The sequence below is a fragment of the Anolis sagrei genome, chromosome X, assembly GCF_037176765.1.
Source record: "Anolis sagrei isolate rAnoSag1 chromosome X, rAnoSag1.mat, whole genome shotgun sequence".
NCBI lineage: Eukaryota > Metazoa > Chordata > Lepidosauria > Squamata > Dactyloidae > Anolis > Anolis sagrei.
The window spans coordinates 19,344,725-19,371,858 of record NC_090034.1 but is presented as its reverse complement, the minus strand read 5'-3'; the positions used below and the strand labels follow the sequence as shown (position 1 = coordinate 19,371,858).

Genomic DNA, 27,134 nt, shown 5'->3' with positions numbered 1-27,134 from the left:
AACTAGAGCTGATGTGGTCTATCCAATGCAATTTTCTGAATCAGTGCCCCAAACCGAATCTAAAGTTGACCAAAAACTGATTCAAAACCTTTTTGGTACTAATTTTGGAGAGTGGTCCCTGGTCAAAGTCTCTGGTCCAAAAAAGGTTGGGAACCACTGCAGTACAGAATGTACTGAAGGAAAGTACATTTTCCCCTTTACAAAATCTTAACTCCTAAGTAAATAAAAAGTAATTAGAGGAGATAAAAAATCTGTTTATTTGGTACAAATGCCATGTTTCTTCCATTCTCTCGTTTCCAGTGATAACAAAATAGATTATTTCAACATGTACATTTCAAACGTGACCCAAAACCAAAAAAACCGGGAGTTTCAGCAGTTGGTACAAAACGAGGTAAAGTGCATCCAAAGTGAGTCAGGCTTTTAACTATCTCTCTTGGCCCAAAGGAAACACACGTCTTTCAAAAAATATTATTGAAAACCCTTTGTCGTGAGATCAAAGTTAGACTCATGAAAACCTAAAGCACAACAGTTAATTCTGTCATCATTTTAATTGGAAGTAAGAACCATAATATTGTTAAAGCCCTTTTCAGAATTTTAGTTCTGAGCTTTTTGGAGGAAAGAAATAAACCTAAGATTCCCAGGCCTTTATTCGATTATGATTTAAACAATCCAGTGAGTTAGACAGCCACTGAAAGAGATATCTGGCCTCTACTCATAAGAGTATTCTAGCCAAACAGGGTTCACATTCAGCCTTTCCACCAGACAAATCCAGTATTTAAGCTACTTTGCTATTTGGCTTCTGCTTCTTTCGCCGACTTGCTAAAAAATTGTTGAAATTACCATTTCTTTCATCTTTTTTGCTGGTGTTTGGATCTGGTTGGGCAACGTAATTCCATTGAACGGAAAGCCTGTACTTTTACTGCACAAGTGAGCAACTTCCAGAAATGATGGTGATTGCACATTGCTCCCTTATTATAATTTTAGTTCATTTCATCCTTCCATCTTACCAGATGTTTTAGGCCTCTAAAACTTCCAGTTTGGGGAGGGAAAAAGTCTCTTTTCCTGAAACAGTAACAGTGGAAAGGAAATATTAGTGCCCGTGAGTGTTAAAAAATTAAAAAGGAGCTTATTTTATCAGGGAACTTGGCAAGACGCATTTGCATAAGTCAAAATACCCTAAAGGCAACAAATCCCATGGAGCCCCCAGTGGCACAATGGGTTAAATCCTTTGGCCAGCAGGATTACTGACCAACAGGTCAGTGGTTCAAATCTGGGGAGAGCGGGTTAAGCTCCCTTTGTCAGCTCCAGCTCCTCATGCGGGGACATGAGAGAAGCCTCCCACAAGGATGGTAAAACATCAAAACATCCAGGCGACATTCTTGCAGACGGCCAATTCTCTCACACCAGAAGCAACTTGCAGTTTCTCAAGTTGCCCCTGACACAGGGGAAAAAAACACCCAGATCCTGTCTGATCTTGGAAACTAAGCAAGTTCAGCTCTGGATTGTACTTGGATGGGAGACCATCAGCTGCTGGAGGCTTTGTTTTGGAGGAAAGAACTGTCAAAATCACCACTTAATTATTTGCTGCTTAAGAAATCCTACGAATGAATGGAGTTGCCATAAGTCAGTAGGCAACTCAAAGGCACATATGCAGATCAGTCACAGAATTCTTGCTTTAAGGCAGGTGTGTAAACTACGGCCCATTGTCAGAATACGGCCCACCAAAGGAATTTATCCACCCCACATTGCAATTACCTTTGTGCCACCCCAATTCCTTCCCTTCATGCTGCACATGCCACCAAGTAAGGAGGGAAGGACAGAGAGAAGGGTGGACAAAAGGAGAGGGGGGGGGAGAAAAAGAAGGTGACGTTAGCCAAGTCCCACTCTCAACCTCAGATGAAAACAAAGGCAAATCCCCTTTGGCTCAATCTTGACAAGAAAACTCAGTGAGTGTGAAACGACTTGAAGGCACACAACAATAACAATCCTAATTAACACGACTCTCTCACCAGCCAAAAGCAGGGCCACATTTCCCATTTAAATACTAGTGAGGTTTTCTTTTGGGCTAAAATTGTTCTTCAGTTTACATATTGTATTGTTCTGTCATGGTTTTGTTGCACTCCCAAGAAGATATGGGCAGTGCGTTCATATTCCTTGCAAAATATAGTCCGGGCCCCTCAACAGTCGGAGAGACCATGAACCTTGGGCTTAAACAGTTTGGAGACCCTTGCTTTCAGGTGTCCTTCCAGAGTTGTAAATCATCAATACAGTTCCATATTTTTAAAAGGAGCCCAAATGTCGCAGGATCATTCAGGCTCTTTTCTCCAGTGATGAACATCTTCCCACTCTCCGCCGTTCTTCATGAAGGAAGAAGAAGAAAACCCACGGAAGGTTTTGCTACAAAGTGCTGCTGGGATGGAAAGCGCCGCGTTCGTTCTCTCCTCAAAGGGAATCGGCCCTTTCTCTCTGGACGGCATCCCAGATGTCTTCTGCCGATGGGCAACGGTGGCTCTCCCCGTTCATGTCCTCCAATGGCTGATAGGTGTATTTCCCACGCTCCCTTTGCTCTGGGGATCGGCACAAGAGCAGCCTCACATTCATCGCACCGCTGAACAAAAGCAGGATGGACAAACTCAACGTTATACCTATCCATGCCTTCCTGTAAAGACAATCAACAGGGGTAATAAACAACGTTGACAATAATAGTAGTTGTGATAGCAACACAGTCGGCTTTTCACATCTGCAGGGCTGACTTTTGCAGATACGAGTATTCACAGCTTTGAACAAAAACATTTTGTTTTAAGAATCTCTTATGTCCTTATGGGCCGGGGGTTTAGCACAGCTGGTAAGTCACCAGCAATTATAAGATTTATCAACCGAAAGGCTGCAAGTGTGAAGCCCCAGGTTTGCGTAAGCTGCCAACTGTCAGCCCAGCTTACTGTTGACCTAAGCAGTTTGAAAACAACTTTAGCTGTAAGTAGAGAAATTGGGTACCACTAAAAGCGGGGGTGGTGTTTTACGATCAGAAAGTTCTGGGCGACCAAAAGAAAAGAAGAAGTCCTGATGGCTCTTCGTCATGGAGGATGGAACGATGGCACCCCCTGTGGCTGGATTCGAGCCCAACCTTCCATGGCACCAAAAAAAAAGCTGGACATGGAGTCAAAATAACAACACACCTCCTTCTGTTCTGTCTGTCTCTATACTGTCTATACAAAACAGAATTGAATGTTTGCCGATTTTGTGTACTGTGATCCGCCCTGAGTCCCCGTCAGGGTGAGAAGGGCGGAATATAAATAAAGTGTTGTTGTTGTTGTTGTTAGCAAGACTCTGTCACTGAGTCTCATGTTAAGAGATGAAAGTGGGATAACTATGCACATAATAAAAGTGAAAATATGTACGTGTGTATGTGGCTGGGGTGTCCACTTACACAGACAGGCTTCCACTTCTACAATCAGCTACGAATTTCACTTAGGAGCCAGCAAGCGCTCTCCCTCCAATGAGATAGATAGCAAGCTCCGCGAACATGTCCAAGAGCCCTGCCAATGTCCTCCACCAACACAATATTGCTCATCACCTAAGTGAAGGTTTTCCTACGGGGACAATTTCATCCTAGATTTTATGTGTTTCCTCCACCACAGGCATCCCAGTGTTTCTGGCTCTCTCAATTGGTGTGGCATTTGCATGATCCCACCCACTGCCTCTCCCTTAACCCTTTCCTACTCCTTTCTATGACACATTGCAAACAGAGTGGACTTGATCAGCAACTGAACATACTGGAGGGGGTTGGGTGACTGACTCAACATGATGGAAGTTGTAGTTCACCCTGCATCAAGACAGAGCACTGTGACCCTCAACGACAATGGACCTGGACCACATTTGGCATACACAACCCCTATGACCAACAAAAAATACTGGAGAGCTTTGGGGGGGGGGTTGACCTTGATTTAGGGGAGTTGCAGTTCACCCAGATCCAAAGAGAACTGTGAACCCAAACACCAATGAATCTGGACCAAATTTAGCACACATAACCAATATGCCCAAATTTGAATATTGGTAGGTTTTGGGGGGAATTGGCTTTAACATTTGGGAGTTCTAGGTACTGGAATTTAGTTCACTTACAATCAAAGAGCACTCTGAACCCCATCAACAATGGACCCAGATGTAACTTGGCACATGGAACCATGACCAACAAAAAATACTGGAGGACTGGGGGGGGGGGGGATGCCATCTGAACATGAGGAAGAACTTCCTGACTGAGAGAGCCGTTCAGCAGTGGAACTCTCTGCCCCGGAGTGTGGTGGAGGCTCCTTCTTTGGAAGCTTTTAAACAGAGGCTGGATGGACATCTGTCAGAGGTGATTTGAATGCAATATTCCTGCTTCTTGGCAGGGGGTTGGACTGGATGGCCCATGAGGTCTCTTCCAACTCTTTGATTCTATGATTCACCTTGATTTGGGGGAGCTGTAGTTCACTTACATCCAAAGAGCTCTTTGAACCCAAATGACAATGGATCTGGACCACACTTGGCATACATATCCAATACGCCCAAATTTGAATTCTAGAGGGGTTTCGGAAAGATTGACCTTGATTTCTGGGAGTTGCAGTTCACCTACAACCAGTGAAACTAAACCCCACCGACAATGGACCTGGATCAAACTTGGCACACAGAACCACCATGATCAACCAAACATACTGGAGATGTTTGGGGGGAACTGACCTTCCTTTTTGGGAGTTGTAGTTCACCTATACCCAGAGACACTATGACTACCACCGATGACAGATGTGGACCAAACTTGGCACACAGAATCCCCAAGGCCAACTGAACCTACTGTAGGAGTTTGAGGGTACTGAACCACCATAGTGGGAGCTGTAGTTCACCCTGCAGTCAGACACCACACAGACCTCACCAATAATGCATCTAGAGAGCAAACTTACCTAAATGACAAGCTTGTAACCACTGATAGGGTTTCAGGAAGTTCACCTAGCATGATGTGAGTTGTAGTTCACCCACAACCTTATGCATTTTGCACAATAAAATAAAAAATGACTCAAATAACCCGGGCAACACTGGATACCCAAGCTAGTCAATAATAAAAACAACACTTGCCAGCATTAGTTGATAATAAAGTTGTGGTGGAAGACCCAGAGATTCCTAAAGAGGTCTTCTCTCAGGCTAAGAAAATAGTCTTATATATTTGTTTAAAATGTTTCACACGAATCCTGTGCTCTTAACCCCAGCAAATGTGAGTACTACTATATGGAGCCAAGAACTACTATAAAGAGCAATATGATATTCATCTATAAAAATAAATATTGGGTGCGTTCTGTTTTTTTAACCTTTACTGATCTGTTTAATTCATGTGTTTTGTTCATTGTTGGCATTTCTGTGAGCTGCCTGAGTCTTTTTTGTGAATCAAAGGAGAGCTATAAATTGGGGAGGGGGAAAACAAAAGTAGAAATAATGAAAGGAACTAAAACATTGTCTTAAAAATGGCTATAGCACCTTTATACTCATTTAGTATAAACCCTTGTGCCAGCAAGACTGCTGACTGACAGGTCAGCGGTTCAAATCTGGGGGGAGCGAGTTGAGCTCCCTCTGTCAACTCCAGCTCCCCATGCTGTGACATGAGAGAAGCTTCCCACAAAGATAGTAAAACATCAAAAGATCCGGGCATCCCCGGGTAAAACATCAAAACATCCTCCTTGCAGACATCCAATTCTCTGACACCAGAAACGACTTGCAATTTCTCAAGTCGCTCCTGACACACACAAAAATAGTGAGCAAAGAATTGTAAGGAAAGCCCTCACTTTCTGCTTTCAGTTTATTCCAATAATATTTTTTTTTGTCGTGTCAGGAGCGACCTGAGAAACTGCAAGTCGCTTCTGGTGTGAGAGAATTGGCCGTCTGCAAGGACGTTACCCAGGGGATGCCCAGATTATTTGATGTTTTATCATCCTTGTGGGAGGCTTCTCTCATGTCCCTGCATGAGGAGCTGGAGCTGATAGAGGGAGCTCATCCGCCTCTCCCTGGATTCGAACCTGCGACCTGTCGGTCTTCAGTCCTGCCAGCACAGGAGTTTAACTCACTGCACCACCGGGGGCTTCTTCCAATTATTATTATTATTATTAATATTATTATTATTATTTTATACCCCGCCTCCATTTCCCCGAAAGGACTCAGGGCGGCTTACAAAGAAACAAGCCCAGAGAGCACAGAGTTAAAACGTCATGCAATAAAATAAAAACAAAACAAAATAGAAACATATCACAATAAAACATAATATCATAAAACATTGCCATGCTGAGTTCAGAGTGCTCTGAGTTTGTGCACAATTCCTAGCTAGAGCGATGGGAAAATGCAAACTTCAGTGGCAGGGATGGGAGAGCAATGTCTGGGCTTTATAATGTCAGGATTGTAGAAGGGAGGGTCATGATAAAGTGCTTGAACTTATGTATTAAAGAGCCAATTCTTTGGAACTGCCTAATCAAAGGCACAACAGAACATCCATGTTTTTAGGTTCTTGCGGAAGGAGGACAGGGTAAGGGGGGGGGGGACCACCGAGAAGGCCCTCTTCTCCCTCGTTCCCACCAACCACGCCTGAGACGGAGGTGGCAGTGAGAGGAGGGCCTCCCTGGATGATCTTGGGGCTCGTGTTGGTTCGTAGAAGATATGATCGTGAAGATAGGCAGAAGACTACAATGCAATGAGGAATTTCTGGTGAGGAAACAACAAAAACAAAAGCAATGGTGATGTAGTGGTTTGAGCTCTGGACAAAGACTTTGGAAACAAGGGTTGAAAGTCCCACTCTGTCATGGAAACCTGTTTGAGTTGATTACATTCTCTCAGTCCCAGAGGAACCCGTTGCAATTTTCCTCTGACCAAATTTTGCCAAGAAATCCCTAAGAGGTTTAATTTAGCATCGTCTTATGGTGCAAACAACTTGCAACAACAATCAGCAAAAAATAGCGATATGACTTACTGTGTGAAGAAGTGCTCCTCTTGACTGTCTTTTAACAAGCACTGTCTCGCTGATAACGAGAATAAGAAGCAAATATTAGCAGGTGTCTAGATACTTATTTCCTAACAAAACAAAGACAGGAGACAGAGTTGCTTTGAGTTTTCCAGACTGTATGGCTATGTTCCAGAAGCATTCTCTCCTGACGTTTCACCCACATCTATTGTAGGTGTCCTTAGAGGTTGTGAGGTCTGTTGGAAACTAGGCAACCCCTGAGGACACTTGCCATAGATGTGGATGAAACTTCAGGAGAGAACAACAACAACAACAATCTTTATTTATACCTCGCCACCATCTCCCAAGGGACTCAGTGTGGCTTACATGAGGCTAAGCCCAAAATACATCGAACAAAACATCAATAACATCAATAAACACAACATCAATAAAATAATCAATAAAATACAAATCATATAAATCACATGAACAAAAAATAATAAACAATCAATAGTGACATATAAACATTTAAAAAATGGCCAGACCAAATCTAATAGAATGCTTCTGGAAGATGGCCATACAGCCCAGAAAACTCACAGCAACCTAGGCAAGTGAAGTTTATATATCTGTGTGGGAGAAATAACTCTTGTCTGCTTGAGGCAAGTGTGAATGTTACAATTGTCCACCTTGATTAGCATTTAATGTCCATGCAGCTTCAAAGCTTGCTTCGTTACTGCCCGGGGGAATCCTTTGTTGGGAAGTGTTAGCAGCCATAACAGAGCATCTGATGAACCAAACTGGACACAGCATATTATTTGAGAAGACACAAATATTGGACCACTCTAACAACCACCAAACGACACAGAGAAGCCATTGAAATCCACAAGCATGTGGACATTTTCAACATAAAGGAGGAAACCATGAAAATGAACAAAATCTGGCTACCAGTATTTAAAAAAATTAGGACAGTAAATAAAGAGCAACACTCAAAAAGCAGGACAATTCCAGACAAGACTCAATCAGGGTCACATTTGCCTCAAGCAGACAAGAGTGCTTAAGCCCAGAACATGTGTTTCTGTTTAATTCAATGGTGCTAGAAGATATCTTTGGATATTGATATTCCAGATGAATACTTCTACTGCCTTTGAAACCTAACTCACCCATTCCAGGAGATGCAGAAGAAATATTGCAGCTGCCCGTCTTCTGGTCACAAGGACATTGGTTTGGACAATGGCAGGAATGCTGGCAGTTTGGGCCATATTGTCCGACAGGGCAGGCTGAAAGGGAGATGTCAGGACAAGTAAGCAAGCATCATACAGAGTTCAACAGCTGGAGGCAACATTTTCTTTTGGCAAACACAAAGTCAGGCTGTGTTTCACTGCATAAAAGTCACACTTTTTAGAGGGTGTGACTATTACACAATGAAAAAATTATTGCATTTATTATTTTACTCTATTATTACATTTCTTATGCCTTTGATGCTCTGCTTTTTAAGAAAAGGTATGAACTACCTTGCGTCTAAGAAAAGAGGAGGACGGAGGATCCAGCCTCAAACAAACAGTTCCATTTCTGTTTGTTTCACCTTTTTAAACTACCACATATACTCGAGTATAAGCCAACCCGAATATAAGCCAAGGCATCTAATCTTACCACAAAAAACTGGGAAAATGGATTGACTCAAGTATAAACCGAAGATGGAAAATGCAGCAGCTACTGGTAAATTGAGGCATCGGTAGGTTAAACGTTTTTGAATATTTACATAAAACTAATTTAAGATAAAGCTGTCTTACTCTAACCTTCTTCAGTGTAAATGTGCTTACATATCCTTCCAATAATAATAAATAGAGTAAACTAATAAATGTAATAAAAACAATGATAATAGAGTAAACTAATAAATGTAATAATAAAATAGAGTAAAATAATAAATGTAATAATAAATTAAGGTAAACTAATAAATGTAATAACAATAATAAACATAAATAATAAAAATAGAGAAAAACAATAAATGCAATAATATCAATAAGTTGAATAAAATAAATGTAATAATAATAGAGTAAAATAATGTAAATGCAGTAATAATAATAATAATAATAACAACAACAACAGAGTAAAATAATAAATAACCTTGACTACAGTATAAGCCGAGGGGGGCTTTTTGAGCCTAAAAAAGGGCTGAAAAACTTGGCTTATACTCAAGTATATACAATACTTTGCCTTGGAGAAAGGAATATTTCCCCTTCCTTCCTTCCTTCTCTGAAGTCAACGCAATTTGCCAAATATGAATGGCACTCTTGGGACGAAGGAAGGGAGACCCAAGTTCCAGAGACCTCCGTTTCATAGGTTTTAAAAGCCTTGCTTTTGGAGAAAGGAGGGCAGGATTGGCCCCAAATGGCTCTTGCAACTATTGGTGAAGAACACAAAAATACCAATAATTTTGTCACCCAAAAATTGAGGTGTGGTCATTACGCAAGGAAATATGATAGCTGAACCTCATGCTCATTGAAATCTCCATCTCTGCAACTCTCAAAGACCATACTGCTCCCTTTTGAGATAACACTGGGTTAAGAAAGAAAATTGGTCTCTTTTTGACTTAATGAAAGGATCCCTCTTCTGTCTGGGATGATAGTGAGACCAAGATCCCATTGCCTGGATGTCTGACTCGCCCCCTTTCCCCTTATTCAGATATTTAGAAATCCCCCAAAATCCTGTTCCCAAGCCTTTCAGACAAGGGGGCTCAACCATAGCTTTCCAAGGGGGTTCTGAATTGAGTTGTCCTTCAGATATGTCCATCTCCTCTATCCAATATACATTAGCAATGAAATCTCATAAGAGCATAGAAAATACACTTTGGAGGACTACAACTCACAGATTTGCCACTTCCACTGGCCACAGAGGTTCTGGGAAGTAGAATCCCAAAAAACAACGCCTATAATCATGAGTTAAACTCAAGATTGTGCCAAATGCACACTCAGCTCAGGGCTAGTGTCTCCACGTAAGGCTAATGAGCCACAAAGGATTTGGCATGACTACAATAATAGTAGAGAAGGAGTGGAGGAATGGTGTGTACTACTTGTAGGATCGTTTTGGGGGAAATGGAATAAAGACGCAGTTATTATTATTTCCACCAATATGGTCTCACTATCTATACTAGTTTAAGTGGGCAAATAATGCTTATGTAGGGCAGACTAGGTTTAAATTACTCTTGTGGACACACAACAAGACTGTCTCCTACCTTCTTCACAGAGTTTTCCTTGGTAGCCATCTGGGCAAGTGCAGGATCCGTGGACAGGGTCGCATCGGCCACCATTGAGGCAAAGGCATTTCTGGAGGCAGCCATCCCCATAGGATCCCTTCGCACAGACTGGGGAAAAAAGGAAGAAAGCCCAAGTCCATAGACAGAACCTGCTCTCGATTTTGGGCAAAGGGGAACTTCTAAAACAGAATGGAGATTAAGCCAGAATGGGACTACTGGGATCCTGATGGTGCACTGTCTTTGTTGTTGTGAACAACCATCAAGTTAGCTTTGATTTACGAAGAGAGACCTCCAACCCACTCTCACCAAGAGCCCTGCTTATTTACCAGGATCTGACTCAATATGTCCTTTCTAGACATTTCCTAGCTCCTCTGGCATGACTCAATGGAATGCTTCCTCTGAAAGTCGTGTGTTCATAGGGTTCGCCATTATCTGCAGTTTGGTTATCCACTCAAAGTGGAATGTACATATACATATGTATATGCATATGAATTACTCCATATAACGCTTCTGGTCGTTACACCCAAATACCTGGGAGTTACCCTGGACCGTTCTCTGACCTACAAGAAGCACTGCCTGAATATCAAGCAAAACGTGGGTGCTAGAAACATTATGAAAGCTGACTGGCACAACCTGGGGGTCACAACCAGACACAGTGAAGACATCTGCTCTTGTGCTTTGCTACTCTGGGTCCCCTTCGGGGTGAGAAGGGCGGGGTACAAGAACCCCAAATAATAAATAAATAATACTCTGCTGCTGAGTACACATGCCCTGTGTGGAACACATCTCACCATGCTAAAACAGTGGATGTGGCTCTTAATGAGACATGCCGCATTATCACGGGGTGTCTGCACCCTACACCACTGGAGAAATCACAGTTTAGCTGGTATTGCACCACCTGACATCCGTTGGGCAGTAACAACCAATAGTGAAAGGACCAAGGCAGTGACATCTCCAGCCCATCCCCTGTTTGGATATCAGCCAGCATGTCAATGACTTAAATCAAGAAATAGTTTTCTAAGATCTACAGACACTCGCTGGAACACCTCAGCAAGCGAGAGTCCAAAAGTGGCAGGCTCAAACCCAGAACCTCAATCAATGGCTGATACTAAATGAGAGACTCCCTCCTGGGCACACAGAAAACTGGGCGACTTCGAAGGCGCTTTGGCACCACAAGATGCAGAGCCAACCTTAAGAAATGGGGCTACAAAGTGGAATCCATGACATGTGAATGCAGAGAAGAGCAAACCACAGGCCACCTATTACAATGCAGCCTGAGCCCTGCCACATGCACAGTGGAGGACGTTCTTGCAGCAACACCAGAGGCACTCCAAGTGGTCAAAGGACATTTAATAGAATGCCAAGTTTACAAATGTTGTGTTTTTTAAAATGCAATGCAATTGTTTGGTTTACTCCTGACACAATAAATAAATAAATACTTTATATAACAGGAACGAAACTCACAGAACTCAACGAGCCTTACTTCTGGGTAGACAGGTATAGTAGTGCATCACCATCAACAATATTGACATTGTTCTACAGAATTTATAAAAATCATATGAAATAATGGAAAGCAAACTAAACAAACCAGCAACGCAGAAGAGAAAAAAATTGGGTTACCTTCACTGCAGTTTGTGCCTTCCCAGCCAGCATCGCAAAGGCATCCCGCTGCAATAGAAAAGAATGGAGAAAATTGGGGGGAGAGATGGGACACAAAAGAGACATGAATGGCTATAATAAGACCAGACGCTTGGCAAATTTAGAAGAAGTTTTTACAGAAATGTCTTTGGGCTGGAAGGTGGGAAGTCAATTTGAATATTGTTTGTTTTTATTTGGCGTTTTCTACTTATTTTATATGGACTTAAGTTTATGTTGAATTTGTGTGTAAGCTGGAACAGGTACAGTTTTTAAGTGTAACTCCAGCCCAAAGTGTTTGTTTATATATATATATATAGAGAGAGAGAGAGAGAGAGAGAGAGAAATTTGGCTTGCTGTGTTATTGTTTTATACAAGTCTATGTATTTTATTGTATTTTGTGTATTTTACTACACTACTACGTGCCTGGTAAGCCACCCCAAGTCCCTTTTGGGAGATGGTGGCAGGATAAAAATAAAATTATTATTTGAAACACAAGATTAGTACACAGCAAACAAGATCACTATGCTGGCTTTTGTATTGAATCACATCTGGCACAACTGCTTTGAGTCGCCTGAGGGCTGAGAAAAGCGGTATATAAATAAAGTAAATAAATAAACATCTCAGACACTTCCCAAGTATCTAGGACTGTGTGATGTATTGGTGAATAATGCATGCAGATCCAAGTAGCATGGCCTTTTGCAGCTGACAGATGAAACTTTGTTAGCGCCGATTGTTTTTAAACACAGGTCAAGGTCTTTAGGCACTGCACCCAGTGCGCCGATCACCATTGGGACCGCCTTTACTGGCTTGTGCCAGAGTCTTTGCAGTTCGATCTTTAAATCCTCATTTTATGTATTATTATTATTATTATTATTATTATTATTAACACAAAAAGATTATTACACAACAAAATTGGTCACTCTGCTGGCTTTTGTATTGAATCACATGTCAGACACTTCCCAATTGTCTAGGACTGTGTTATGTATCTGTGAATAATGCATGCAGATCCCAGTAGGGTGGTCGTTTGCTGCTGACAGATGGTAATTTTGTCAGCGCCAATTGTTTTTAAACATAGGCCAAGGTCTTTAGGCACTGCACCCAGTGTGCCGATCACCACTGGGACCACCTTGACTGGCTTGTGCCAGAATCTTTGCAGTTCAATCTTTAAATCCTCGTATCGTGTAACATCATCATCATTCTTATTCTTAGGATTGATGAGAAAGCTTCAGTGGAGACCCCTTTTCCTCCTGATAATAACTCTTCCAGGAGTGGATTTCCCTTCCTTCCGAGGGGGAAGGTTCTTCTCACGTCCTGTTGTCTCAGCCCCTTTCTTAACCAGGAATCATTTCCTAGTAACTTGGGGACTGCTGGTATTACCTTTAATAATGTATTCTGAAAACCCCAAGGCTGTTCTTACTCTGTGTGCAGATCCCATGCAGGCTGCAGTTGGAAGGGCCACAGTCCAGGATGTTGCAAGCGGGGCCTTTCCAAAAAGCCCCATCGCAGTGGCATTGCCCCAGGAGGCAGCGCCCGTGTCCCCCGCAGTCCGGAGGCTGGCAAGGAGGCTCATGGACGCAGAGGATGGTCGAGATGGGCCGAGCGCAGCGCCACATGTTGTCAAACGCACTGGGAAGAAGGGACAGAGAGGGAGACCAGTGGGATTGTAGCCATGTTAGTCCATTGTCAGTGGAAGTGGAGTGCTGTCAACTGACCTTTATTTGAGCCACAGCATATTTTACTGGGGTTTGCACAGGTATCTGAGGGGCTGCTGCCTGCTTGCTTTCTCCCTTCTCCAGCTCTGAGGAGGCTCTCTTCATGGCTCTTTCCTTCCTTCCCTCATTGCCCTTACACACCTCCTCCCTCTCTCTTTTCTTTCTTGCATTCTTGCCCTTGCCTTTCTCTCACACCTCCCTCTCTTCATTTCTCTTACTTTTTACTTCCTCTTTTCCTCCATTCCTTCTTTCTTCTCTTCCTTTCCCATCTTTCTTTCCTTCCTTCCCTTCCCTCATACTTCCCCCTTCCTTGCTTTCTCCTCATTTATTAATAAGTTTATTACATTTCCATTCCATTTCATTACAAAACACAATCTGTTTAATTAATTTATTTTTCTTCTCATTTCCTCCATTGTGCTCCCCACCTCCTTATTTTCTTTGTAGCCTCACCAGAACTTCATTTCTTTTTTCTCTCTTCCTTCCTTACCTGTTCTTTCTTCCCTCTTCCCTTCCTTCTGACTTCTTTCCTTTCCCCCTTCTTTTCTCTTCCTTCCTCCTTTCCTTTTTCTCTCTCCATCTCACCCTTTCACCTAACAGCAGCCAATCCACTTCATTTCCTTCCTTTCCCAGTGAAATCACAGAGGGCCACTTCACCTAGCAACAGTGAATTGACATTGTTACTCCCCCCCCCCCCCCTTTTGCTCTGGGCCTGAAAGGGGTGGTTTTATTGAGTTCAAACCCCTGCATTACTTTAAGTTGAGTCATAAAGTTTGGTTCATATCCATCAAGCCATGGAGGAGCCTTGGTACAGACAAACCAATCAGAATACATGCATACTCTATCACCTACACCCTGCCCAACAAACACGCACGTGTGTGCGCACACACCCCCCCCCTATGTGTATATATATAGGTGTGTGTGTGTGTGTGTGTATGAGAGAGAGATGAGCTCAAATGAACAATAAACAAAATGATGATACTGGAGTTCATTTTGTGCCAGTGTCATCTTAAATGAAAATTCCAATAAGCTTTAAGTAATAAAGGGGCGCCTACCAGTGATCGGAGGGGTAGCTGGCAAGGGTGCCGTTCAAGACCAGGGTGGCTGATCCTCCACCATCTAAATTGATGGCATTGACAACGTCGTGTTTCTTCAGGAATTCTGCCATTTCCCAGAGGTTCAGACTGTGGAGCAAAGAAGGGAGTAATTCAAAGAACAGCATCAAATGAAGAAAGGAAAGCAGTATTGATTGCCACATGAATGGATAGAAAAATCTGCTTTCTTGATTTTTTTCATCTGAAGCACCAGTCTGGGTTTCACCCATCATTTAAACCTGACTGTCTTCTCTTTCAGAGCAAATCTCTGGAGTCAGAGAATGCTGTAGCTTGGTCAGATTCCGAGTGCTCAGAAGATGAGGAAGGGGATGCTGGGGTAGATTTGGAGGGGCCAGAGGAGGACCGAAGTAACTTGGAGAGAGTTGTTTTGGAATCTCCTAGCAGTTCCCACGAGACTGGAGAAATCAATTTCAGTTCTAATGAGAAGCTGCCAGAAGTGCAGGCTGAGAGAAATGGGGGAGATGAATGTTTGTCCAGATCCAGGCACTTGGAACTTGGGAGGCAGAGCGTACAACAGAGATAGACTCGTTTTTCCCAGCGGCTTAGAGATAAGGAGAGGAAAAGCAGGTGTGTGATGAATGATGTCATGGGAGGGATTGAGGCCTTTTAAATGGTTTCTGCTGGTACAATTCTTCATGAGAGCAACATTGTATTCAGGTGAACAGCACTCAGTTCTTAGCCCTAGATTTTTGGGAATTCATGTATTCAAGTTTCTAAGTTTGTTCCTGTTTCTAGTTTCATGTGTGGCATAGGCAGCCTGCCCTGGATTCATGCTATCATGTTTATGACTATATTTGTAGACTGACTCTTGAAACTGTATTTGAAAGGATTAAGCTTAAGAGGCTGAGGGCGGAAAGGAAGGGGCCTGAGGCTGTTAGGAATAGTGAGAGTCGAAGTCCAAAAAACCTGGAGGGCCAAAGTTTGCCCATGCCCGATGTAGGTGAACTCTAAGAGGAAAGTTCTGGCAGCTATGACGACTTACCCCCTTGCGTTGGTCTGCCCATCCACATGCACCAAGACCAGCCGTCCTTGCCTGTCGTGCCCCACAGCCGTCCTGGCAGACACCGTATTGATGAACGTGTCAAATGTTCCTGTTGCAAGAACAGACACATAGAGGCAATGGTCATCCTCTGTGCAATGGCACCAATATCTAGGGTGTTTTGCAGGAGAGCTGGCTTTCTGGCAGCAGAGGCTTTGGGACGTTACCTGTCGTCTGTGTCTCGTCACACTCCACAGCCTGGCTCTGATTCACATACACTTCCCCATTTCGCAGGAGCCAAACCACCCCACTCAGGAGCTGCACAAAGGGGTTCTCTTTCGCCAAGACCTCTTCCTCAGAAAGGTACCTGGAAGAGACAAGAGGGAGGTTGAGAGTGTCAGAAATATCACAACCAAAACTGTCTGCCTCATATAGACCTCAAGCATAGGCCACTCATATCTGTCCTGAAATCCCTTGAAAGATCTTCTGTTCTGATCTAGGAGTGATAGGAAGTCACTAAAAAAATCAATGAAGTTATAGTTTTTAATGACATTTGGAAAAGGGCAGTTTTATTACATTTTTGAACTTCCTGGATTGACTTAATATGAAATGTCAGCATTATCTTAATTCCAGAACTAAAGTGATGATTTATATGATTAATTGCATTGGGCTTCAATCTGGTTCTAGGATTTCCAATGCAATCATCTGCACAGCAAAAGTACTTTCTTCAATACTGGGAGCCGCCAGTGGTGCAATGGGTTAAACCCTTGTGCCAGCAGGACTGAAGGCCCGAACCCGGAGAGAGTGCAGATGAGCTCCCTCTGTCAGCTCCAGCTCCCCATGCGAGGACATGAGAGAAGCCTCCCACAAGGATGGAAAAACATCAAAACATCCAGGCATCCCCTGGGCAACGTCCTTGCAGATAGCCAATTCTCTCACACCAGTTTCTCAAGTCGCTCCTGACACATAAAAAATTACTGGTGTGAAACTGCATTAAATGGTCAGTGTAGATGGGGCCTGGCCTCTTTCTGGCAGCTGATCTCTGGTTTGCCATGCCTGATTGAAAGGGGAAAAGTACACTGAAAAATGTAGAGTTCTTACCCGACAACCAGGGTGCCATCCTTTCGGATGCCGAACTGAGCATTCTGGACTCCACCGGCGCTTTGCACAAGTCGCCCGTCGCTCACCACATTCCCAAGGCACTGTCCTGTCTTCGTGTTGAAATAGCCCCCGTTCTGAGCCACCAGGCATTGGCCGTTTCTGGCGGTCTCCTCCACTGTTGCTGTGCTCCAGGATTGGCATCCACCCGGCCCTCTAGGTTCCAGCACCGAGAACGTCCTAAGAGGGTCACTTACGACTGTGAAATGGCCGTACACCTGTCGACTGTTGGGACCCTTTGGAGGAATGTACGAAACAAATCCGCGTGTGATGGCCAGTGAGGAATCGCTGCTGTTGTCGCTGGGCCAGGATTCATGAGTTGTGTTGCCAAGGAGGAGAGTCCGACACTCCCTGACAAAGCGAAGGCGACGTTGAGGTCCATGTTGAGGAGGAGGATACGGCAGCAAGAGATCGGCGTTCCTGGAATCCCTGGAAGGTGGGAAGTCTCCGATATTAATAATACCACTTTCATCTCACTCCAGTCAAGTTTCTACACCAGGCATGGGCAGGAACTGTGGGAGTTGGGAGTCCAAAACACCTGGAGGGCCGAAGTTTGCCTATGCCTGCTCTACACTGTATCTACATTGTAGAATGAATGCCGTTTGACAGCACCTAAACTGTTATGGCTAAATGCTATGGGATCCCAGGAGCTGCAATTCTGCAAGGTCTTTTGCCTCCTCTCCCAAAAAGTCACGGCACCTCACCAAACTGCAAAACTCCCTGGATCCCACAGCATTGAGCCACAGTGGTATCAAACTGCATTAATTCTATCACATCAATGTGCACAGAGTCATATGACCTCTCCCTGAAATGTTTTGTTGTCTTTTATTTTGTTTTTTGAAACCTACAAATAAGTGGCCATTTGGGTTGTTGTAGGTTTTTTTGGGCTATATGGCCATGGTTTAGAGGCATTCTCTCCTGACGTTTCGCCTGCATCTATGGCAAGCATCCTCAGAGGTAGTGAGGTCTGTTGGAACTAGGAAAAAGGGTTTATGCCAACTGTAAGGGTCGTTTTGGAATCCTGCATCCACTGAGACAGGTTTGTGGCTGTGTTACAGCATGCACACTTCACCCAAATAATGTAATACCATGGAGTCCTAGAGCTGGAGATCACAAGGGTCATTCAATCCAACCCTCTGCCATAAAAGAAGACACAATCAAAGCACTCCCGACAAACAAACAGCCATCCAGCCTCCACTTTACAGTGTCCAGAGAAAGAGGTTCCTGCGAATTCCAACACAGCATATTCCACTGTCAAATAGCTCTTCTTCCCATCACAAGGTTTTTCCTAATGTTTAAGTGGAATCTTTTTTTCTAAAATTTGAATTTACAACTCCATTGTGACCTAGCCTCCAGAGCAGCTGAAAACAAGCTGGAACTTTCTGAGGCCCTTTATTCACTGCCATATAAAATCCAGATTATCTGCTTTGAACTGAATTATATAGCATTGTAGACTTATATAATCCAATTCAAAGCAGATAATGTGGATTATTTGCTTTCATAATCTGGACTATATGGGAGTGTAGTAGGGGTCTTAGGCTGGATTTACACCGCAATATAATCCAGTTTCTGAATCCAGATTATCTGCTTTGGATGTTTTTAGTGATGAGACGCTAGCGAATGGCTATTGGTGTTAATTGTATATTGTTGTTAATTGTATACTTTTCTATAATATGTTATGATGTTCACTGTTTTTTATACCGTGTTATGGTAACATTGAATTTTTGCTGTTCTTGTTGTTAACCGCTGTGAGTCGCCTAAGGGCTGAGAACAGCGGTATACAAATAAAGTAAATAATAAATAAATAAATAAATAAATAATTATATGGGTCTAATAATAATATAATAAACCTTTATTTATACCCCGCTACCATCTCCCAAAGGACACTAACATCCGGTTCAAAGTAGATAATCTGGATACAGAAACTGGTTTATATGGCAGTGTAGATGCGACCTTAATGTGAACTCCTTTCAAATCCTTAACAATGGCTCTCATTGCGTTGTTGTAGGTTTTTTCGGGCTATATGGCCGTGTTCTAGAGGCATTCTCTCCTGACATTTCACCTGCATATATGACCTCACTACCTCTGAGGATTCTTGCCATAAATGCAGGCGAAATGTCATGAGAGAATGCCTCTAGAGCATGGCCATATAGCCCGAAAAAACCTGTAACAACTTAGTGATTCCAGCCATGAAAGCCTTCAACAAAACAATGGCTCTCATGCTTCCTTCTCTCTGCCTTCTTATCCTCAAGCTAAACATCCAGAGCTCACTAATTCATAGGGATTTATAAGTTTCGAGACCTTTGATCCCTTTGGTCTCCCTTCTCTGGACATATTTCACCTTGTAAACTCATTTACAACTAATTCTGTTCTTTAAAATATTGAGTTAACGTACACACACTTATAGATCAAAAAGTGCTTAAAAACAAATTCCACGATACAGCACAATTTCTGGATCCAGAGAGGGCCTATCTAATGGAAAGCATATGTGTTGTTGAAGGCTTTCATGGCCAGAAACACTGGGTTGCTATGAGTTTTCCGGGCTATATGGCCATGTTTCAGAAGCATTCTCTCCTAATGTTTCTCCCACATCTATGGCAGGCATCCTCAGAGATTGTGAGGTGTGTTGGAAACTAGGGAAGTGAGGTTTACATATCTGAGGAAAAATGTCCAGGGTGGGAGAAAGAACCCTTGTCTATTTGAGGCAAGTGTGAATGTTGCCATTGGCCACCTAAATTAGTATTGAATGGCCTTGCAGCTTCAAAGCCTGGCTGGTTGCTGCCTGGGATATCATTTCTTGGGAGGTGTTAGATGGCCCTGATTGTTTCCTGTCTGGAATTCCCGTTTCAGAGTGTTCATTTTCATGGTTTCCTCCTTTCTATTGAACTTGTCCACGTGCTTGTAGATTTCAGTGGCTTCTCTGTGTAGTTGACATGGTGATAGAGTGGTCCAGCATTTCTGTGTTCTCAAATTATATGCTGTGTCCAAGTTGGTTCATCAGGTGCTCTGCTATGGCTGCTAACACTTTCCAACAAAGGATTCCCCCAGGCAGTAACCAAGCAAGCTTTGAAGCTGCATGGGCATTAAATGCTAATCATGGTGGCCAATTGCAACATTCACAATTGCCTCAAGTAGACAAGAGTTCTTTCTCCCACCCTGGACATTAGTACTGAATGGCCTTGCAGCTTGAAAGCCTGGCTGGTTGCTGCCTGGGAGATCATTTCTTGGGAGGAGTTAGCTGGCCCTGATTGTTTCCTCTCTGGAATTCCCCTGTTCCAGAGTGTTCATTTTAATGGTTTCCTCCTTTCTGTTGAAATTGTCCACGTGCTTGTAGATTTCTCTGTGTAGTCTTGTCTGTGTATTCCAGACAGGAAACAATCAAGGTCAGCTAACATCTCCCAACAAAGGATTCCCTCAGGCAGGAAGCAGCCAGCCTTTGAAGCTACAACAATATTCAATGCTAATCAAGCTGGCTATTTATTTATTTTTGCATTTTATGTATTTTTTTCAGGTATTGCTATGTTTTGTTTTATAATGTATGTACTATATTGATGGGCATGGCTTCATGTATGCAGCACCGAGTCCCCCTGGGGGAGATGGAGCGGGGTATAAATAAAGTATTGTTATTATTATTATTATTATTATTATTATTATTTGCAACATTCACACATGCCTCAAACACCCTGGACATTATTTCACAGATACATAAATCTCCCTTGCCTAGTTTCCACCAAACCTCACCATCTCTGAGGATGCCTGCCATAGATGTGGGCGAAACGTCAGGAGAGAATGCTTCTGGAACATGGCCAAACTGCCCGGAAAACTCACAGCAACCTAGGAAAGTAAACACTTCGGCCTAGTCTCTGATTGGATTAAAGTTAGTAGGGTCTCCCCCGGCTTTGGGACACTCACCAGGCTACGCTGCCAGCCTGAGCTCCCAGGAAACAGCGGGGCAGAGCCACGAAATAAGCCGCAAGGGCGACAAGGCAATGCCTCTTCCCCAGCCCACGCTGGGACCACTCCCTGGGGGCCGCCATATTGAGCCCCGGCCCAGTCACATGGCGAGCAGTCACGTGAGAAGCAACGCCGAGGGAGAACTTGGAGCGCCGCGCCTGGTTGCTCTTTCGCCCCCTCTGCTGGCCGAATGCGAGAATTGCTGCTATTTTTTTGTTAAGACAGAGAAAGTTTCAGAGATGATCTAAAACAGGCCTGGGCAAACTTGGGTCCTGCAGGTGTTTTGGATTTCAACTCCCACAATTCCTAACAGCCGGTAGGCTGTTAGGAATTGTGGGAGTTGAAGTCCAAAACACCTGCAGGACCCAAGTTTGCACAGGTCTGTTATAAAACAACTTCAAGGGAAAGTTACATGTCCCTAAACATTCCCCATTACATGGTGCAAACACAACTAAACACAACACAGCACTCCAGGGAATGATAAAGTGGCTCTCAGTGCATTTACACTGTGGAATAAATTCAGTTTGACATCAATTTAACTGCCATGGCTCAATGTTATGGAATTTTTGGGCTGGTAGCTTGGTCCCAGCACTCTAATTACTATTATTATTTTATTTCTTACCCACCTGTCCTCATGGATCTTGGGCAGAGGAGGCTAAAGACCTTGTCAAACGACAACTCCCATGGATATCGAGACCGCTTTTGGAACGGTCTCCTCAGTAAAGGAGACCCCGAGGACCGCACCAAAGAGGGCCCTTAGACCTTGGTGAGAACAGAGAAGCGAATTCCAGCAGCGAAAAATATTTAAAAAATAATAAAATCTCACCAAAGTGGAAGAAGATGGCGACCAAGGTTCTTTATTAGCGATTCAGCTGAGATCGGATGCAATTGTGGGAATATTTCCACCACAAGCATGCCAACACAGAGTTTACAGGCATTTTTATAGGGAAAGTACAGAAAAACGTTTCAAATTTCCCGCCCGCCCTTCCCCGCCCTGCTTCTTGCTGATTGGTTCACAGTTCGAACAGCTGGGAAGAGGCTTGGTGGCCCGCCTCGCTCTGGGCTAATCAGCAGGCTTCCCCGCCTCTGGGGAGCCAATGCAGACGCTCCTCTAGCTTCCATGGATGGACGAATCAGAGGAGGCGGGACGAGCGTGGACAATGGGAAGAAAATGGGATTATTACTTTGCCGGCCCGCTGGAACATCGAGGCATTGTTTGGCTGAAAAAGGCTGATTAGTTTAAGAAGAGTTTTCCTGTTTTGATCTGATAAGGGGTGTTTTCCTGATGGGTTTGTGGATGAAGATAAACAGACCTGGGCAGGAAGACCCTTGGGGCCAGTCTCGCCCTTTTATGATTGAATTTAAAATGTCCAAAGAAATTCCTTGTCTATCAGACAAACTCAGAAAATAAACAAAGAATCTCCAGTTGCTATTGTTCATGCAAATGTTTGGTGGCAAGGTTGGTATCGAGGGAGATAATGGCCCTCCTTCTGGCACTGAATGTTTCCTTTTCTGGGGCAGAGGGCAAGGGGGGAAAGCAGAAGGGCAAATAATATTTCATACATATACAATCAATACATAAACCTTACATAGTACAAAAAGATCCCATCCCCATCCCAGATATTTAATAAAAGAATTGATCTTTTTATTTGAAAACTTGGAGTCGGATATTTCTTGAGAAAGTCCGTGGAAATAGATGTGTCCTGTAGTCCAAAACAGGCAACAGAAAGTCCTTTTTGCCTTAGTAAAAGTTAGCAGATGGACTCCGAGTCGATCTGCTGCGAATCCACAGCTTGGTCCTTGGGAAACTATAACTCCTTCCCAAGGGCTGGACTTCCTGCCCTGGCCCATCTCCGAAGCCCCATGGGGGGAGCCGCATCAAGTCCCCGGGTCCAGGCAGGGGTGAGCGGCGGTGAGGGACAGTTGGTTGTTTGCACGGAACCGGCGATTTTTGGCAATCAGCTGTTTTCCGTCAAATTATATTCTCAAAAATAGAAAGGTTATTTCCTGGGCGTAGGGATCCAAAATGAGAAAAGCAAAATAGCAGTTTAGTTTAGAATTAAGCACAGAAAAATATGACATTAAAACGGAGCCGATCTGCCATTTTGAGGTTTTTGCGGATACGGGGGCCCAAAAGGGGGTTCCCGTATCCACGGTTTCGGTTGACGCAGATCCAGCGTCCCTGGGACGCCGGGAAAGCATCCCAGGCAGGCTCACGGTTCCCCGGAGCCTAGAAAGAGGTTTATTTCATGCATTGGTTAGTTCAGGCAAGTGAAAGACACAAAGTATCAAGCGGAAAAGTTAAAAGTTGCAATTCTCAAGTACTTTTATTAGGGAACTGATACAATGTTAGGGCTTGGGGAAAAGTAGCAGAGGCTGAGCGCAGTCCTAGTTTGAGCTGTCTATTGGGGCACATTTCATCAGTTTGTCCCAATTGCGGCCTCCAGGAACTGCGGAACTCTCTGCTGCAGTTCAAACCAACTTGAAGGCGGGGGCCTCCGCGGCCCTCAGGGTCACCATGATTCCATGACATAGATGCATGGCTTTTAAAGTGATGCCAAACTGCATTCATTCCACAGTCTGTTGTCCTCTTTGTGTTGTCGAGCAATTTAGAGTGGCTATGGATAGAGAGATCCAAGCCATTGTGAGTTGCCTGGTGAGAAGCCAGTATTCTAGAATAAATATCACCAAGTTGAAGAGAAAGCCACCAAGGTTTTATTTCATTCCAGCTAGAAAGGATGACAATTGCAGTAGTCTGCCAACAAAATTGACATAACACAGGGCAGAGAAATACAATATATGTAGACTTCAGATTCAAAAGTTCCTATGACCGCCCGCCCACCCCACCCCACCCCACCCCGAGCTGGCTTTGTTATGATTGGCTGTGACATCAGCAAGCCAGGAGGAGATCCAATGAGGGCCCTGGCCCTGCTTTTGGCCGCCTAGCCAATGGGGTGGAAGGGAGGCGGGCAACAGGGAAACAATGAAGAAATGTCTACTTGACTGGACTAAGAATGGCCAGTGTTTGCCAAATGGCTGGGTGATAGCTTTAGGCGAGGGGTCCTCAAACTAAGGCCCAAGGGCCGAATCCAGCCCTCCAAGGTCATTTACCCTCACTCAGGGTCAACCTAAGTCTGAAACGACTTGAAAGCTCACGACAACAACAACAATCCTATCTCATCAGCCAAAAGCAGGCCCACACTTCCCATTGAAAAATTAATAAGAGTATATTTATTAAAAATGTTCTTTATTTTAATTATTGTATTGTTTTTAAGTGTTTTTGCACTACAAATAAGATATGTGCAATGTTCTTAGGAATTCATTAATTTTTTTCCAAAATATAATCCGCCCCCCCAATGGTTTGAGGGACTGTGACCTGGCCCTCTGTTTAAAAAGTTTGAGGACCCCTGCTTTAGGCTCTCAAGCCTGGCCGAGGTTATTGTTTGATTCCTTTGAAATAACATCTTTGTCTGGACCCGAGAGGCCAGGTCCTTTTGTTTTTCCTTGCTGCAATATGGAGTGCATTGTTGAAACAGAGATTTGGTTTCGGATCAGAATGTGACACAGTAGGGAGGCATGACAAAATCTCCGGTTCCTCACAGATGGGGAAATGCCATTTATATCGGGTGATCCAGTATGTCCATAGACTCTATTGTTCTGGATGGCCTGGCTATCAGTCCTCCAAGAATCATAGAATCATAGAGTTGGAAGAGACCTCATTTGCTATCCAGTCCAACCCCCTGCCAAGAAGCAGGAATATTGCATTCAAAGCACCCCTGACAGATGGCCATCCAGCCTCTATGTAAAAGCTTCCAAAGAAGGAGCCTCCCCCACACTCTGGGACAGAGAGTTCCACTGCTGAATGGCTCTCACAGTCAGGAAGTTCTTCCTAATGTTCAGATGGAATCTCCTTTCTTGTAGTTTGAAGCCATTGTTCCGTGTCCTAGTCTCCAGGGAAGCAGAAAGCTTGCTCCCTCCTCCCTGTGACTTCCTCTCCAGCAAGCTCCCTATCCAGATAGATAGAGTCATTTATCTATCGTTCATGCAAATTGATCTGGTGGAGTCTTTTTGAATTACTGGGTCAGGAAGTTTGGAAACCCCAAGAGTCATGAGTTGCTGGTTCTTGAAAAAGGTTGCTTTCCTTCATATTTCCTTATATAGATATACATACATATAGGGAATGAGGAACGGAGCAAGGGAGCATACACAGAGTTCACAGGAAAAGCAGGCATCATGCAGGGTCTAAGGGGAAGTCACGTCAGCCCCTCCAAAGTCCATAGAAGTTCATAAAGTTTGGCAAGAGTTTATAAAAGTTCCTATAAAGTTCATGAAAGTTCATAAGAACTCATAAGAGTTCATGGGGGGGGGGTGCATGGAAGTTCAGGGGAGCACTGAGTAGTCGGACTCCATTCATAAAAACAGGAGGAGAAATAGGGGATTATGGGATCAATTCAGCCTGGTGTCCTTGGCAAAACTATTAATTCCCTGATTTTGAACTATCTTTTATAGAGCCCTGGAAAGGGGGGGGGGGGGTTACCTCTGATCACATTTGCACAAATCAATGCTTCGCTTTCCCCATAATCAAATGCAGCCTAGAAGGGAGGGGGAAATTAGAGTTTTGTTCCCCTGACGCAAACCATCAGCAGAACCGTTCCAGAAGAACTTGCCTTTGGCGCTCAGCAACAACAAATAGAGAGCAATCTGGACCCTTCGTCCCAGTGCCACTTTGCTGTGTCCCCATTGTATATCTGTTCTGCTGATGATGGAAATGCTGAGGCCCCCGCAAAGTGGCCTACAGACAGAGACGGCAGTGAGCCTCATTTTCCCGGCATCTATACTGTAAGATGAATGCAGTTTGACACGTCTTTAACTGCCAAAGCTCAATACAATGTGATGGAATCCTGGGAGTTGTAGTTTGGCGAGACACCAGTCCTCTTATAATATTACAGTTCCCCCAATTCCACGGCTTTGAGCCAAAGTAAGTAAACTGCATTCCTTCTGCAGTGTAAATGAAATCCTTGTCAAACTACAACTCACATGCTTCTAAAGCATTGAGGCAAAGCAGCTAAAGAAGTGCCAGACTGCATTCATTCCACATTCAAGATGCAGCCTTTGTTTGCAGCATTGCAATAGGCTGAGGACAATGCGATTTGACCCTACTTGAATTGCCATGGCAATCCTAGGAGATGTAGTTTGGGGAGGCACCAGCACTCTTTGACAGAGAAGGTGAAAGACCTTGTCAAACTACAACACTTGCTACTCCATAGCATTGAGCCACGACAATTAAAAGTGGGGTCAAACTGTATCCTATTTATGGTCTATGAATAATCACTGGTTCCCAAAGTGTGGTCCTACGGAACTTTTGGACTTCAGCTCCCAAGAGCTTTGACACATGGTCCAAAACTCTGGAAGGTGAAGACCAAAACATTGTGGGGGGCACCGTTTGGGAAACACAGCTCTCCATGCAGCCTCAATTTGCAGCAATGGAAGCAGGTGGAGCAGAATGAATGCACTGTCAAAGGCTTTCACGGCCAGCATGGAGCCTCCGGTGGCGCAAGGACTACCGACCAAAAGGTTTGCAATTCAAATCAAGGGAGCGGGGTGAGCTCTAGTCTGTCGGCTCCAGCTTCAAGCCTCCCACAGGATGATAAAACATCTGGGCGTCCCCTGGGCAACGTTGTTGCAGATGACCAATTCTCTCACACCAGATGTGACTTGCAGTTTCTCAAGTCACTCCTGATATGAAAAAGACAAAAACAAAAAATGGCCGGAATCACTGGAGTGCTGTGTGGTTTTCGGGCTTTATGGCCAATGTGTTCTAGCAGCATTTTCTCCTGACATTTCTCCTGCATCTGTGGCTGGCATCTTCAAAAAATCTGATGGTAATAAAACAACAAGTGGAGTATACATATACCTGTTGAATGTCCAGAGTGGGAGAAAAAAAACAATCTCTATTAATCAAGTGTGAAGGATGCAATGAGCGAACCTGATTTGAGTGCAATCCATTCATTAGCATGTGAGTAACTGAGAGATTGGAGCTCCCGGTGGCGCAGTGAGTTAAAGCGCTGAGCTTGTTGACAGAAAGGTCGCAGGTTCAATTCTGGGGAGCGGCGTGAGCTTCCGCTGTCAGCCCTAGCTTCTGCCAACTAAGCAGTTCAAAAACATGCAAATGTGAGTAGGTACCGCTCCGGTGGGAAGGTAACGCTGCTTCATGCAGTCATGCTGGCCACATGACCTTGGAGGTGTCTATGGACAACGCTGGTTCTTCAGCTTAGAAATGGAGATGAGCACCACACCCCAGAGTCAGACATGACTGGACTTAATGTCAGGGGACAACCTTTGCCTTTACCTAACTGAGAGATAACAGTCAATATTGAGG

The 27,134-nt window shown here is 43.9% G+C and overlaps 1 protein-coding gene across 2 annotated transcripts; it reads right to left on the bottom strand.

Annotated features, from left to right (window-relative positions):
- Positions 1-238: 238 nt before the first annotated feature.
- Positions 239-20,850, bottom strand: NAGPA (N-acetylglucosamine-1-phosphodiester alpha-N-acetylglucosaminidase). 2 transcript variants are annotated; one of them, XM_060786584.2, is made up of 11 exons: positions 20,714-20,850; positions 16,745-17,230; positions 15,871-16,010; positions 15,647-15,755; positions 14,605-14,733; positions 13,258-13,466; positions 11,823-11,870; positions 10,182-10,310; positions 8,110-8,226; positions 6,980-7,028; positions 239-2,659 (listed from the first exon to the last, which is right to left on the bottom strand). In XM_060786584.2, exons 1-11 carry the CDS (start codon positions 20,836-20,838, stop codon positions 2,443-2,445), a joined length of 1,758 nt encoding a protein of 585 aa, XP_060642567.2. In that variant the 5' UTR covers positions 20,839-20,850; the 3' UTR covers positions 239-2,442. The 2 variants fall into 2 exon arrangements, with proteins under 2 accessions (XP_060642567.2, XP_067329611.1); XM_067473510.1 differs by having other exon boundaries at positions 239-2,608.
- Positions 20,851-27,134: the final 6,284 nt, after the last annotated feature.